Source organism: Mustelus asterias, unplaced genomic scaffold (genome assembly GCF_964213995.1).
Source record: "Mustelus asterias unplaced genomic scaffold, sMusAst1.hap1.1 HAP1_SCAFFOLD_346, whole genome shotgun sequence".
Lineage (NCBI taxonomy): Eukaryota > Metazoa > Chordata > Chondrichthyes > Carcharhiniformes > Triakidae > Mustelus > Mustelus asterias.
Window position 1 is genome coordinate 439,391 of NW_027590306.1, and position 16,415 is coordinate 455,805.

Genomic DNA, 16,415 nt, shown 5'->3' on the forward strand with positions numbered 1-16,415 from the left:
AAAGCTCAGCCTCCAACACCATTATTCCCACAAAACTCATCTCCAAACTCCGTGGTCTGGGCCTCAGCTTCTCCCTCTGTGACTGGATCCTGAACTTCCTACAGCCCACAATCAGTAAGGATAGGCAATAACACCTCCTCCACGATCATCCTCAACACCGGTGCCCCACTAGACTGTGTTCTCAGCCCCCTACTATACTCCTTATGCACCTATGACTGTGCGGCCAAATTCCTCTCCAACTCGATTTTCAAATTTGCTGATGAAACCACCATAGTGGGTCGGATCTCAAACAATGACGAGACAGAGTACAGGAATGAGATAGAGAATCTGGTGAACTGGTGCGGCAACAATAATCTCTCCCTCAAAGTCAACAAAACGAAGGAGGTTGTCATCGACTTCAGGAAGCATAAAGGAGAACATGCCCCTGTCTACATCAATGCGGATGAAGTAGAAAGGGTTGAGAGCTTCAAGTTTTTAGGTGTCCAGATCACCAACAACCTGTCCTGGTCCCCCCATGCCGACACTATAGTTAAGAAAGCCCCACCAACGCCTCTACTTTCTCAGAAAACTAAGGAAATTTGGCATGTCAGCTACGACTCTCACCAACTTTTACAGATGCACCACAGAAAGCATTCTTTCTGGTTGTATCACAGCTTGGTATGGCTCCTGCTCTGTCCAAGACCGCAAGAAACTACAAAGGGTTGTGAATGTAGCCCAGTCCATCATGCAAACCAGCCTCCCATCCATTGACTCCGTCTTCATTTCCCGCTGCCTTGGAAAAGCAGCCAGCATAATTAAGGACTCCAGACGCCCCAGACATTCTCTCTGCCACCTTCTTCCTTCGGGAAAATGATACAAAAGTCTGAGGTCACGTTCCAACCGACTCAAGAACAGCTTCTTCCCTGCTGCCATCAGACTTTTGAATGGACCTACCTTGCATTAAGTTGATCTTTCTCTACACCCTAGCTATGACTGTAACACTACATTCTGCACTTTCTCCTTTCCTTCTCTATGAACAGTATGTTTTGTCTGTATAGCGTGCAAAAAACAATACTTTTCACTGTATACTAATAATGTGACAATAATAAATTAAATCAAAATCAGCTCGGATAACAGCAGATACCCGGGAACATCACCACCTGCAAGTTCCCCTTCAAACCACACACCATCCAAACTTGCACTCTATCACCATTCCTTAACTGTCATTGGGTCAAACCCTGAAACTCCCTCCCTAACAGCACTTTAGGTGTACCTACATTACAGGGACTGCAGCGATTCAAGAAGGCAGCTCACCACCACCTTCTCAAGGGCAACTAGGGATGGGCAATAAATGCTAGTCTAGCCAGCGACACCCACATCCCATCAATAAATAAAAATGAATATGGTCGTTATTTTGTGCACAGATGTATCAGTGACCAATCGGTTTTATTTTGGAGTTGGCAGAGGGCGGACTGTTGGGTAGGACACTGAGAATATCACGCCTGACAATTAATTATGCGTTGTCAGAGAGCACGTCTGTATAAGTTTAAACACTGTGGTCCAAGCTCGGGGGCGGGGGCGGAATGGCCTCCCTCAGCACTGTAGGGATTCTACGACTCCATGAAAAGCAGTCCAGGTTTTTGTGTGTGCTGTTGTCCAAAGCTAAAACAGGGGCACATAAACCTGTGTCAATTACTGCCCATCTTATTTAACATCCTTGATGCTTAATAAATCTCCATTTTTCTACAATTTGTCCCCTGCTGTTAACATCTTTGTCGCACTCAAAGTTCCTTACAGCAGTGGGTATGAATCATAGAAACCCTACAATGCAGAAGGAGGCTATTTGGCCCATTGAGTCAACCACAATCCCATCCAGGCCCTATCCCCGTAACCCCATGTATTTACCCTCACCAATCCCCCTGAACTAAGGGACAATTTAGCATGGCCAATCCACCTAACCCACAGACCTTTGGACTGTGGGAGGAAATCCACGCAGACATGGTGAGAATGTGCAAACTCCACACAGTGACCCTGGCCGGGAATTGAACCCGGGTCCCTGGCGCTGTGGGGCAGCAGTGCCAACCAGTGTGCCACTGGGTGACTGTGTTTGAATCATAGATCTCGATGCTGCCCTGAAACCAGACAATGGTCAGAATTGATGTTCCATTGGGGGAATGGCACCATTGACAATGCAGCATCCGCCTGGTATCGCCCTGCAGTGCCAGCCTAATGTGCCCAAACCCTGGAGCAGGGTTCTGTCAGCAGACTCCAGTCCCAAAGTGAGAGTGCGATAAATTAATACTGGCTGAGCCTGGAGAGAATCACCCCCTCCCTCAGATATGCCAGATAAATGCCAGGATGGCACAGTGGTTGGCACTGCTGCCTCACAACGCCAGGGACCTGAGTTCGATTCCTGGCTTGGGTCATTGTCTGTGTGGAGTTTGCACATTCTCCCCGTGTCTGCGTGGGCTTCCTCCGGGTGCTCCGGTTTCCTCCCACACTCCAAAGTTGCATGGGGTAGGTGGATTGGCCGTGCTAAATTGCCCCTTAGTGTCAGGGGGACTAGCAGGGTAAATATGTGGGGCTATGGGGATAGGACCTGGGTGGGATAGTTGGCGGTACAGACTCAAAGAACAAAGAACAAAGAACAGTAGAGCACAGGAAACAGGCCCTTCGGCCCTCCAAGCCTGTGCCGCTCCTTGGTCCAACTGGACCAATCGTTTGTATCCCTCCATTCCCAGGCTGCTCATGTGACTATCCAGGTAAGACTTAGACGATGTCAGCGTGCCTGCCTCCACCACCCTACTTGGCAGCGCATTCCAGGCCCCCACCACCCTCTGTGTAAAAAACATCCCTCTGATATCTGAGTTATACTTCGCCCCTCTCACCTTGAGCCCGTGACCCCTCGTGATCGTCACCTCCGACCTGGGAAAAAGCTTCCCACTGTTCACCCTATCGATACCATTCATAATCTTGTACACCTCTATTAGATCTCCCCTCATTCTCCGTCTTTCCAAGGAGAACAACCCCAGTCTACCCAATCTCTCCTCATAGCTAAGACCCTCCGTACCAGGCAACATCCTGGTAAACCTTCTCTGCACTCTCTCTAACGCCTCCACGTCCTTCTGGTAGTGCGGCGACCAGAACTGGACGCAGTACTCCAAATGTGGCCTAACCAGCGTTCTATACAGCTGCATCATCAGACTCCAGCTTTTATACTCTATACCCCGTCCTATAAAGGCAAGCATACCATATGCCTTCTTCACCACCTTCTCCACCTGTGTTGCCACCTTCAAGGATTTGTGGACTTGCACACCTAGGTCCCTCTGTGTTTCTATACTCCTGATGATTCTGCCATTTATTGTATAACTCCTCCCTACATTATTTCTTCCAAAATGCATCACTTCGCATTTATCCGGATTAAACTCCATCTGCCACCTCTCCGCCCAATTTTCCAGCCTATCTATATCCTGCTGTATTGCCCGACAATACTCTTCGCTATCCGCAAGTCCAGCCATCTTCGTGTCATCCGCAAACTTGCTGATTACACCAGTTACACCTTCTTCCAAATCATTTGTATATATCACAAATAGCAGAGGTCCCAGTACAGAGCCCTGCGGAACACCACTGGTCACAGACCTCCAGCCGGAAAAAGACCCTTCGACCACTACCCTCTGTCTCCTATGGCCAAGCCAGTTCTCCACCCATCTAGCCACTTCTCCTTGTATCCCATGAGCCTTAACCTTCTTAACCAACCTGCCATGTGGGACTTTGTCAAATGCCTCACTGAAATCCATATAGACGACATCCACGGCCCTTCCTTCATCAACCGTTTTTGTCACTTCCTCAAAAAACTCCACCAAATTTGTAAGGCACGACCTCCCTCTTACAAAACCATGCTGTCTGTCACGAATGCGATTGTTCCGTTCTAAATGCACATACATCCTGTCTCTAAGAATCCTCTCCAACAACTTCCCTACCACGGACGTCAAGCTCACCGGCCTATAATTTCCTGGGTTATCCCTGCTACCCTTCTTAAACAACGGGACCACATTCGCTATCCCCCAATCCTCAGGGACCTCACCCGTGTCCAAAGAAGCGACAAAGATTTCCGTCAGAGGCCCAGCAATTTCATCTCTCGTCTCCCAGAGCAGTCGAGGATAGATGCCATCAGGCCCTGGGGCTTTGTCAGTTTTAATGTTCCCTAAAAAACCTAACACTTCCTCTCTTGTAATGGAGATTTTCTCTAACGGGTCAACACCTCCCTCCGAGACACTCTCTCTCTCTCCAGTAGGATTCCCTCATGCTGGAACATTAGCTCCTAACGTTTTAACACTTCTAGCTGCCAGTGCAGGGTTTCCCATCATTATCTGCATGAATCTGTCTTGTGAACCATCAGCTAACTGAGGAGAAGGGGGATGAAGTTTGGACCCTGTGCTCTATAAATACCCTGGGTAGAGCCATGCCCACTTGGCCAAAGGGCAGCAGTAACAGCGGCTGAGGGTTACCTGTTATCAGAGTCTCATCTGGGTAAATGAACTGTGGGGGTCTGATGTGGTGGTGCTTCTTTAAGAGTGACAATGGCTTGAAACCAATGAGAACCAAGCCTGGGCCATCAAATCTCTTCAATTCCTCGGTTTCCTCTTTCTCCAGAACAATCTGCCTCTGTCCATAAACCTGGGAACCAAAAAGAACAAGAACAGGCTTAAATTATATGAAAGAGCAACATCTTTCGAGGTACTCACCCGCTGACCCTCCCAAAGCCTGTCCACCATCTACAAGGCACAAGTCAGGAGTGATGGAGTACTCTCCACTTGCAGCTCCAGCAACACTCATGAAGCTTGACACCATCCAGGACAAAACAGCCCGCTTGACTGGCACTCCTTCTACAAGCATTCACTTCCTCCACCACGGACACATTGGCAGCCGTGTGTACCATCGATAAGATGCACTGCAGGAACTGACCAAGGTTCCTTCAATAGCTCCTTCCAAACCCACAACTACTTCCATCTAGAAGGGCCAGGGCAGCAGATACCTGGGAAGACCATCACCTACAAGTTCCCCTCCAAGCCACTCACGATCCTGACTTGGAAATATATTGGCTGTTCCTTCACTGTCGCTGAGTCAAAATCCCTGAACTCACTCCCTAACAGCACAGTGGGTGTACCTACACCACATGCACTGTAGCGTTTCAAGAAGGAAGCTCACCACCACCTTCTCAAGGGCAACTGGGGATGGGTAATCATAGAAACCCTGCAGTGCAGAAGGAGGCCATTCAGCCCATTGAGTTTGTACCGACCACAATCCCACCCAGCCCCTATCCCTGTAGCCCCATGTATCTATCCTGATAGTGCCCCTGACACTAAGGAGCAATTTATCATGGCCAATCAACTAACCTGCACATCTTTGGAGTGTGGGAGGAAACCGGAGCACCCGGAGGAAACCCACGCAGACACAGGGAGAACGTGCAGACTCCACACAGACAGTGACCCAAGCCGGGAATCAAACCCGGGTCCCTGGCGCTGTGAGGCACCAGTGCTAACCGCCGTGCCGCCCTAACGGTCCTCTTCTGGATTAGGTCACACTGTGTGATATGAGCAATCACCGTCATGAGTAACACAGCCTCTGTGTTATTTTGTTAAATAACACAGAGGCTCAAGCACGCTCTGTTCATTAGGCTGGACATATTTTGTGGAATATTCCATCAATATAGATGGTCATGTAACCACATCAAGCAGATAAACTCAATGAAGTGAAAGCAAAATACTATGGACGCTGGAAATCTGAAATAAAAACAGAGAATGCTGGAAAAGCTCAGCAGGTGCACGGAGAGAGAAGCAGAGTTAACATTTCGGGTCCGTATGCCTCTTCTTCAAAGAGCTAATCCAGTGAAGGTCTGACTGAAAAATGGAAAGTTAATCTCGGTATAAAAAGAGCAAAGGGATGGAAGCCTCTTCCCACTGGCTGTCTGGATTACGATGGTACAAAATATTCAGGACATTGGAAGAAGGGTGATGCGTACCCCAGAAACGGGGCGGCACGGTGACACAGTGGTTAGCACTGCTGCTTCACAGCGCCAGGGACGCGAGTTCGTTTCCCGGCTTGGGTCACTGTCTGTGTGGAGTCAGCACGTTCTCCCCCGTGTCTGCGTGGGTTTCCTCCGGGTGCTCCGGTTTCCTTCCACAGTCCGAAAGACGTGCTGGTTAGGGTGCATTGGCCGTGCTAAATTCTCCCTCAGCGTTACCCGAACAGGCGCCGGAGTGTGGCGACTAGGGGATTTTCACAGTAACTTCACCGCAGTGTTAATGTAACCTTACTTGTGACACTAATAAATAAACTTTTAACTTTAAACAGGTAACCAGTTAAAGACAGAGCAGAAAATAAAAATGATACATAGAAATCATAGAATCATAGAAACCCTACAGTGCAGAAGGATTCCATTCGGCCCATCGAGTCTGCACTGACCACAATCCCACCAAGGCCCTACCCCCACATATTTTACCCGCTAATCCCTCTAACCTACGCATCCCAGGACTCTAAGGGGCAATTTTTTTAACCTAGCCAATCAACCTAACCTGCACATCTTTGGACTGTGGGAGGAAACCGGAGCACCCGGAGGAAACCCACGCAGACACGAGGAGAATGTGCAAACTCCACACAGACCTCGTACTGATCCTTATTTTAAAATAAAAAAGCAAGTTACAGGGAGGGAATCAGTTTGTGGAAGAAAGGGATGGAGAGAGTCAAACGTAAGTAGAAAGATTCCTACATTACAGCAGTGGCTAAACTTCGAAACCAATGCTGAACAAGGAGACAGGTTGTCGAAGTTTTTTGTCTTGCACTCATCAGGACAAACCCCAGAAGGTCAAATTTCAAACAATTGTGACAATTTATACCACAGGAGAAAAGGGTGTTGATTGGTTGACAAGTCGACTCTGATTGGCCGAGGTCTTGCCATGGACAAAGCAATGGGGAGCTATAGGCTCCTCAAGCTGCCAGATAATTCAAAACAGGTGCAAGGCTTGGGCATATTCCTTTTGTCTGCAGGAAAGTTCAGAAGTACTTCATTGGCTGTGAAGTGCTTTGGGCCATCTTGAAGTTGTGGAAGGCGCTATTTTAATTAATACAAGTTCTTTTTCTCTTTATTTACTCATCTCATTACCATTCTATCTTTGCCTTGCACCATTGTCTCTTCTGTTATTTAATCTCTGCTGCCTCCCCTTTCACTCTTTCCAGCCCTCCATGCATACCTTCCTTCTGTACCTGTTTGAACCCTGTGGCATGTCTAACGCGGGCTAGTTGTAAAGAAAAGTCATTGACCTGAAAGATTAACTCTTGTTTCTCTCTGTACAGTACGCACAAGGGATACAATAACAGGGGAGTTATATTACTGGATGAGTAATTCAGAGGTTTTGACTAATGATAGAATCATAGAATCCCTACAGTGCAGAAGGAGGCCGTTCAGCCCATCAAGTCTGCACCGACCACAATCCCACCAAGGCCCTGTCCTCATAAACCTATGCATCTACCCGAGCTAGTCCCCCTGATACTAAAGGGGCAATTTAGCATGGCCAATCCACCTAAACCGCACATCTTTGGACTGTGGCAGGAAACCGGAGCACCCGGAGGAAACCCACGCAGACACGGGGAGAACGTGCAAACTCCAGATAGACAGTGACCCAAACCAGGAATCGAACCCGGGTCCCTGGCGCTGTGAGTCAGCAGTGCTAACCTACTGTGCCACCGTGCCGTCGATCTAGAGGCACGAGTTCAAACCACACCACAGCAACTGGGGGAGAAAAAGAGAAGATGCTGGAAAATCTCAGCAGGTTTGGCAGCATCTGTGAATAGAGAAAAGAGCCAACGTTTCGAGTCTGGATGACCCTTCGCCAGAGCTGTATAATAAAGGGGAAATTAGTCTGTGATCATGAAATTACCCGATTGTTGTAAAAACCCATCTGGTTCATTAATGCTCTTTAGAGAAGGAAATCTGCCGTCCTTACCCGGTCTGGCCTGTCTGAGGATCCAGAACCGCATGGCTGACTCTCAACTACCCTCTGATTGACTTAGAAAGCCACTCAGTTGTGTCAAAAGTCATGATGAAACTGCACTGTGGATGTGCCTTCACATCGCAGAGTGCAGCAGGTTTAGAAAACGCCCCATCATCGCCTTCTCGAGGGCAATTAGGGATGCACAATAACTCACATCTCGTTCATGAATTAAGAAAGAGCATTTTCTGTTTGTATTTCAGATTACCAGCATCCGCAGTGTTTTGCCTTTGGTCAGGCAGGAGTTGACGTTTTAATTCAGCACGGTATAGGTTCACCGTCCTTTACCTGGGCCTTCTTGGTGTCGCTGGGCAGGAGCGGACTGCCCATCTCCCCGTTAAACCAGCGGGTTTTGGTTTTGACGGGCTCGTTGCTTTCTCGGTACAGGCGGATGGCACTGGGTTTCCTGGCACTCCGCACGAGATTGTAAACTCCGACTGAAAGTTCCACGCCTTCTCCCAGCTTCAGGTTCAGCCTGGCCAAAACAAAACAAAACAAAAACAGGACATCAAATACAACCGACACCGGAACAGAGAGTTTAACAGGGGCTGAAACTCAAAGACATTCTGATGCACATTAAGCGGTTGAAGAAGGCGGCAGTTTAGGGATGGGGGGCGGTGGGGTTTAAGCCAAGGTCCTGACGACTTGGTCAGTTGGATGTAAAAGATCCCACAGCACCACATGGAGGATGGCACGGTGGCACAGTGGTTAGCACTGCTGCTTCACAGCGCCAGGGACCCGGGTTCGATTCCCGGCTCGGGTCACTGTCTGTGTAGAGTTTACACATTCTCCCCGTGTCTGCGTGGGTTTCCTCCGGGTGCTTCGGTTTCCTCCCACATTCTGAAAGATGTGCTGGTTAGGGTGCATTGACCCGAACAGGTGCCGGACTGTGGCAACTAGGGGAATTTCACAGTAACTTTATTGCAGTGTTAATGTAAGCCTTACTTGTGACTAATAAATAAACTTTACTTTGGAGAGCAGGGAAGCTCTGTCCTGTCAAATTAACCTCCAAAAAACAGATCTGGTCATTATCTCACTGTTCAAGTGTGTGTGGAAAATAGTTGCTACGTTTACCAATGTTTGTGAGGAGGATTGTCAGAGGATGCAGCAGGATATCGATAGTCTGGATAGACTTGGGCGGAGAAATGGCAGATGGAATTTAATCCAGACAAATGTGCCTCTTTTTTCTCAGAAGACTAAGGAAATTTGGCATGTCCACTATGACTCTCACCACCTTCTACAGATACACCATATAAAGCATTCTTTCTGGTTGTATCACAGCTTGGTATGGATCCTGCTCTGCCCAAGACCGCAAGAAACTACAAAAGGTTGTGAATGTAGCCCAATCCATCACGTAAACCAGCCTCCCATCCATTGACTCTGTCTATACTTCCCGCTGCCTCAGCAAAGCACTCAGCATAATTAAGGACCCCACACACCCCGGACATTCTCTCTTCCACCAAAAGATACGGTCACGTACCAACTGACCCAAGAACAGCTTCTTCCCTGCTGCTATCAGACTTTCGAATGGACCTACCTTGCATTAAGTTGATATTTCTCTCCATCCTAGCTATGACTGTAACATTCTGCGCTCTCTCCTTTTCTTCTCTATGAATGGTATGCGTTGTCGGTATAGTGCACAAGAAACAATACTTTTCACTGTATACCAATACATGTGACAATAATAAATCAAATCAAATCAAAGATGATGCATTTTGAAAGGTCCAATGCAGTAGGGAAATACACAGTAAATGGCAGGACCCTTAGAAGCATTAACATGCAGAGGGATCTGGGCGTACAGGTCCACAGTTCCCTGAAAGTGGCAACACAAGTGGATAAGGTGGTCAAGATGGCGTATGGCATGCTTGCCTTCATCGGTTGGGCCATAGGGTGCAAAATTTGGCAGGTCAAGTTGCAGCTGTATAGAGCTTTAGTTAGGGCATGTTTGGAATATTGCATACAGTTCTGGTCGCCACATTAAAAGTTTACCAGGATGTTACCTGGTTTGGAGGGTATTAGCTATGAGAAGAGATTGGACAAACTTGATTTGTTTTCATTTGAACGTCAGAGGCTGAGGGGCGACCTGTTGGAAGTCTACAAGATTATGAGAGGCGTGGATAGAATGGATAGTCAGAGTCTTTTTCCCAGGGTAGAAATGCCAATTACTAGGGGACAGAGGTTTAAGGCAAAAAGGGGGAAAGTTTAAAGGAGATGTGAGAGGCAAGTTTTTTTACACAGAGGGTGGTAAGTGCCTGGGACGCGCTGCCAGAGGAGGTGGTAGAAGCAGATACAATAGCAACATTTAAGAGGCATCTGGATAGATACATGAAAAGGCTGGGAATGGAGGAATTTGCTATGTAGAGACGAAAGGTCTTTAGTTTAGAAAGGCGTCCTGTGTCCAGACGCAGACTTGGAGGGCTGAAGGGCCTGTTCCTGTGCTGTACTATATTCTTTGTATGGCCGATTCCTGTCAAAGTAACATGATGCACCTTATGATGTTTCAAAATAAGAGACGCAGCAGAGAAACAGGCCATTCAGCCCAACAGCTGCATGCCAGTATTTCCGCTTCCCATGAACTTTCTCCCTCCCCTCTCCCTTTAGCGTTATCAGCGTAACCGGCCAATGATTTTCTCTCTCATGCTCATCCAGCTTCTCCCTAAACGCAGCTACACCATTCATTACAACCCTGTGGTAGCCAAGTTCCACATTCCCATCACTCTCTGGGTAAAGAAATTTCTCCTGCATTCCTGGCCTGGTCACTACCTGGTGTTGACGGCTTCTGGTTTCGCTCTTCCCAGCGAGTGGAAACATGCCCTGAGTGCCTAATCTATGAAGATCGTCCGTACATTTGAGCAGATTGTGTGCATGAACACGGACGTTCTGTCTGCCAAGGTCCGCAGGGAATACATTAGAAACTCTCCGAGGACCCAGGAGACGCGGTGCTACTCTGAGTGACTGCTGACCTGGTGACGGTCCTCTTCTTGTAGTCCTTGGCCCACACTTTCCGAAGCAGATCGCCCAACCTGGCTGACCCCTCGCCTTGCACAGCTGCATCCCCATCCTCCGATACACTGACAAGGTCGCAGTAAAAGAGAGACATGTCAAACCCACCAGGCTTCTTCAGATGCATCAGGTCAAGGATGATACCTGTACACAGACAAGGGCAGAGACAAAGACACGCCATTCACAGCATAGCAGCAAAAGGCAAAGCTTCTGTTATTATTGCTCGCGAGATGATGGGCGGGATTTTCCAGCCACGCTCACCCCCAAGGGTCCATGTCCCGCTCGCTACGATTCCCGTGGTGGGCGGGACGGGAAAATTCCGCCCAGTCTTTTGACAAAAAATGATCGGCAATTTTCCCTGCAACGTTTCTCAGATTCTTTAAGTTGGAGCTGGACCCAGTTCTTGACGAGGGTAAAGATTGTGAAGTACAGAAAATCAGATTTGATCTGTGATCTCCTAGACTGGTTTTGGTTGCCTGACGTGTTTGACTTTGGGCCTGTTTATTTGCCTTGATTAGCAGACTATGTCGGTGACTGGGGGGAGCGGGGGGCGGGGGGGATAGAATGAGGAAAGAGAGGAAGAAGTGTTTAGTTCCGGTCTTCGTACCATCACGTCACAGGGCAGGCTGGCGTGGGCTGCAGGTCTTACCCTTCCTTTAGTTTTGGATGCTGGCTGGCAGGACACCAACCCATGTTGGGAAACAGCCTTCTGGCCATCCCTACAGAACCACGCTTCAGGTGACAATCAGGACAGTGGAAGCAGTGAAGGGATTGTTCGATGAAGCTCCAATGCACAGTACAACACTGGTCTGGCCACTACACTGTCTAACCCCGCTTCAACACGACTGAATAGTTTGAAAGGGAGAAGAGTGGGTCTAAGGCTAGTATTTTAAACTTAAATAAAGGCAACTATGTGGGCATGAAAGTTGTGCTAGCTAAGTGAACTGGGAGATTAGGCTAGGGGACAGATCAATAGACAAGCAGTGGCAGACATTTAAGGGGCTATTTCAGAATATTCTGAATAAGTAAATTTCTACTATTAAAAATATTTGAAGGGGGAGGACCCACTTCCGTGGTTAACTAAAGAAGTTAAGGAAACTGTCAAACTTAAGGAAAAAGCATATAACTGCAGGCCAGATGATTGGTTAGAATGTGAAGAACAGCAGAGAATGACCAAAGGTTAATCAGGAGAAAGAAATTAGAGTATGAGAGGAAGATGGCTAGAAATGTGAAAACTTATATGATTGTGTTTCTACAGGTGTTTAAACAGGAAATTAGCAAGTTAAGTGAGTCCTCTAGAGAGTTAGAATGAACCATAGAATCCCTACAGTGCAGAAGGAGACCATTCAGCCCATTGAGTCTGCACCGACTCTCCGAAAAAACATCTTACTCAGGTCCACCCAATCGATTTATCCCTGTAACCGCATGCATTTACCATGGCTAATCCACCTAACCTACAGCATCAGGGGAATTAGCTGGGTAAATACATAAGGTTTTGGGGATAGGGCCGGGGTGGGATTGTCAGTGAAGTGATTGTAAGTGTCAGTCGGATGAGCAGGGTAAATATGTGGGGTTACAGGAATAGGGCCTGTGTGGGATTGTGGTTGGTGCAGGCTTGATGGGCCGAATGGCCTCCTTCTGCACTGTAGGGATTCCATGGGATTCTAAGGAAGTGTGTAAATGAGTTGGAGACATTTCAGAGGGGGTTTGCTGGATCGATAGCTGGAACGAGCGGGTTATCTTATGGGGAAAGGTTGGGCAGACTGGGCTTGTTTCCACTGGAGTTTAGAAGGGTGAGGGGTGACTTGATTGAAGTAACTAAGATCCTGAACGGTCTGGACAAGGTGGGCATGGAAAGGATGTTTCTTCTTGTGGGAGAGTCCAGAACGAGCGGGCTCTGTTTTGAAATTAGTGGTTGCCCTTTTAGGACAGAGATGGAGAGAATTCTTTTCTTTCAGAGGGTTGCATGACTTTGGAACTCTCTGGCCGGAATTTACTGGCATGTCCGCTTGAGGTTCGCACGATCCCGCCCGAGGCTAACGGAGAATGCCGTTCTCCGAGCCTCACCCATCCCTGGAATCAGGGCAGGCGTGCCGGTAAAATTCCGGCCTCTGTCGCAGAAGGCAATGGGGGGGTCACTGAATATCTTTAAGGCAGAGGTAGAGAGATTCTTGTTCGGTGAGGGAATCAAAGATTTTTGTGGGTAGATAGGAATGTGGAATTTGAAACACAAACGTACAAGGCATGATCTCATTGAACGGCACAGCAGGCGGGAGGGGCCGAATGGCCTACTTACGCTCCAATTTTGTGCGAAGCACTATTTTCAATCTTGTCAAATCCATCCATTGCCTCAGCCCTCCCCGTCTCTGCGACCTGCACCCCAGTCCAATAACCCTCTGAAATCTCTGCTCTCAGGTGACAAGCTGAGGAAGAGGGTCTGCAGTGACCCAGAGGGAGGGTCAGCGAGTGGAATGCGTGGCACGTGGGAGATTCGGCAAGCATGATGGGCAGAAAACCGGAGCGAAGTATATTTATATCTTTAAATTGATTTCATTTCAAAAGTTATTTCATCGACCGCTATAGTAATTCAGCAACATTAAATATTTTCACTCACAGGTTATCATGTTGAGAAATGTCCTACAGACTCTAAAGACAGCTTTCACATTGGTTTTAATGGGAAAACCTGATTTGTTTAAAGTTGTTTCACATAAAGTTGCACTTCACGGCAATGCAACTGCAATCTTAAGTGAGGACTTTGTGATTCAACATCTTTGAACCAGTCGCTGACAAATGCTTGATGGTAACAGTGGTTTGCCGACCTGTCTCTCGCAGGTCATTGGCCTTTGTTCTGGTCAGTCGTGCTTTGGAGCTGTCTTTAGCATGTGGGTTGTCATTGTTGGTGAACAGCATGATGCGCTTGTGGCTCAGTTTCAGCGTGACGTCACTGAAGAGATTGGAGCAGACCCAGAGAGCATCACTCAACGAGTCATCGGCACTGTGGCCTATGTTCTTCTTGAAGGACTTGTTCCCCTTCTCCCCCTCATACTGGTCCAACTCCAGTACTCGCTTAGCACCTGAGCCCAGACAGAGAGAGTCAGATTAGAACATCAATCTATTAAACACACCAGGGGAGGCGATGGCCCAGTGGTATTATCGCTAGACTATTAACCCAGAAACTCAGCTAATGTTCCGGGGACCCGGGTTCGAATGTCGCCACGGCAGACGGTGGAATTTGAATTCAATAAAGAAAAAATCTGGAATTAAGAATCCACTGATGACCATGAACCATGGTCGATTGTCAGAAAAACCCATCTGGGCCACTAATGTCCTTTAGGGAAGGAAATCTGCCGTCCTTACCTGGTCTGGCCTACATGTGACTCCAGAGCCACAGCAATGTGGTTGGTTCTCAACTGCCCTCGGGCAACTAGGGATGGGCAATAAATGCTGGCCAGCCAGCGACGCCCGTGTCCCACAAATGAATAAAAAACAGGAAATGGCCCATGTTCTTTTTACATAGATACAGGATGATGACCTATTAGGGACAGAGGCCTCAGAAACCTGCTCTTACACTTTCAAACTTAAGGATCCTGGGGCTAGAACTCTCCTCCTCCTCTTGGCTTTTTAATTTTTCTTTTATAGGATGTGGGTGTTGCTGGCTCGACCATCTGTTATTGCCCTCGAGAAAGTAGGAGGTGAGCCGCCATCTTGAACCGCTACAGTCCCTGTGGTGTAGGCACACCCACAGTGCTGTTAGGGAGGGACTTCCAGGATTTTGCCCCAGCGACAGTGAAGGAACAGCTGATATATTTCCAAGTCAGGATGGTGAGTGGCTTGGAGGGGAACTTGCAGGTGGCGGAGTTCCAAGATATGTGCTGCCTTTTTCCTTCTAGATGGTAGAAGTCATGGGTTTGGAAGGTGCTGTTCATAAGTTGATAAGATATAGGAGCAGAATTAGGCCATTTGGCCCATCGGGTCTGCTCCGCCATTCAATCATGGCTGATATGCTCCTCATCCCCATTTTCCTGCCTTCTCCCCATAACCTTTCAACCCATTCCCAATTAAAAAATCAGTCTAACTCCTCCTTAATTTTACTCACTGTTCCAGCATCCGCTGCACTTTGGGGGAGCGAATTCCAGAGTTTCACAAGCCTTTGGGAGAAGTAGTTTCTCCTCAACTCTGTTTTAAATTTGCTGCCCCTTATCCTAAGACTGCGACCTCTCGTCCTAGAATGCCCCACTAGCAGAAGCATCCGATCCACGTCTACTTTATCCTGTTGAAGGAGCCTTAGGTGAGTTGCTGCAGAGCATCTTACAGATGGTACACACGGCTGCCACTCGGTGGAGGAGAGTGAGAGTGTTGAAGGTGGTAGATGTGATGCCAATCAAGTGGACCACTTTGTCCTGGATGGAGTCGAGTTTCTTGCGTGAAGTTGGAGCCGCACTCATCCGGGCAAGTGGGGAGTATTCCATTACACTCCTGACTTGTGCCCTGTAGATGGTGGACAGATATTGGGGGAGTCAGAAGGTGAGTTACTCCCCGCAGAGTTCCCAGCATCTGACCTGCATTTGTAACCACAATATTTCTATTCCACCAGGACCTCAAAACAATGCATCCAAGAACTTGTGCGTTTTGAACCTCAGTCTGAGCTGTCCTGCAAAATGGTGCCTCATGCCACAGATATCAGACGGACATATTTTACACAGAGGGTGGTGGGGGCCTGGAATGCGCTGCCAGGCAAGGTGGTGGAGGCGGACACACTGGGAACGTTTAAGACTTATCTAGACAGCCATATGAACGGAGTGGGAATGGAGGGATACAAAAGAATGGTCTAGTTTGGACCAGGGAGCGGCGCGGGCTTGGAGGGCCGAAGGGCCTGTTCCTGTGCTGTATTGTTCTTTGTTCTTTATGCCAGCCAGAGTTCCCCACACCTCCAGTGGAAGTGGGCTCGAGGAGACACATGTTCTGCTCCATGGAAACAGAATCTCATCTGGACTTGAGCCGTCCGCTTAGTGGCTCTGGACGGGCTGAGATTGCGGTTATTAGCAATTAGGTCCAAGAATGGGCATTAAATCTGGAGTTTCAAATAGACTATTCTTATTAGCAGAATATTCATTCCGTTCCTGGGGTCCAGACAAGTCTTGGAGAATTGTGAGTTGTAAACATGTGAAATTTATTTTCAAGTTTTGTGGTTGAGGCAGAAAGGATGTTAACCCAACTGGACAGAGGGACAAAGGAAATGGGATCAAGGAAATATCGAATTTTACATACATGGTGGCACGGGTGGCACAGTGGTTAGCACTGCCATCTCACTGCGCCAGGGGCCCGGGTTCAATTCCGGCCTCAGGTCATTGTCTGCGTGGAGTCTGCACATTCTCCCCGTGGGTT

General features: G+C 48.1%; 1 protein-coding gene across 2 annotated transcripts in view; it reads right to left on the reverse strand.

Annotated features, from left to right (window-relative positions):
- LOC144486453 (X-ray repair cross-complementing protein 5-like) overlaps positions 1-16,415 on the reverse strand; it is a 74,784-nt gene that overhangs the window by 52,598 nt on the left and 5,771 nt on the right. For both annotated transcript variants that reach the window (XM_078204483.1, XM_078204482.1), the window contains exon 4: positions 13,850-14,104. In XM_078204483.1, the coding sequence (XP_078060609.1) occupies positions 13,850-14,104 (255 nt within the window). The remainder of the gene's footprint in view (positions 1-13,849; positions 14,105-16,415) is intronic.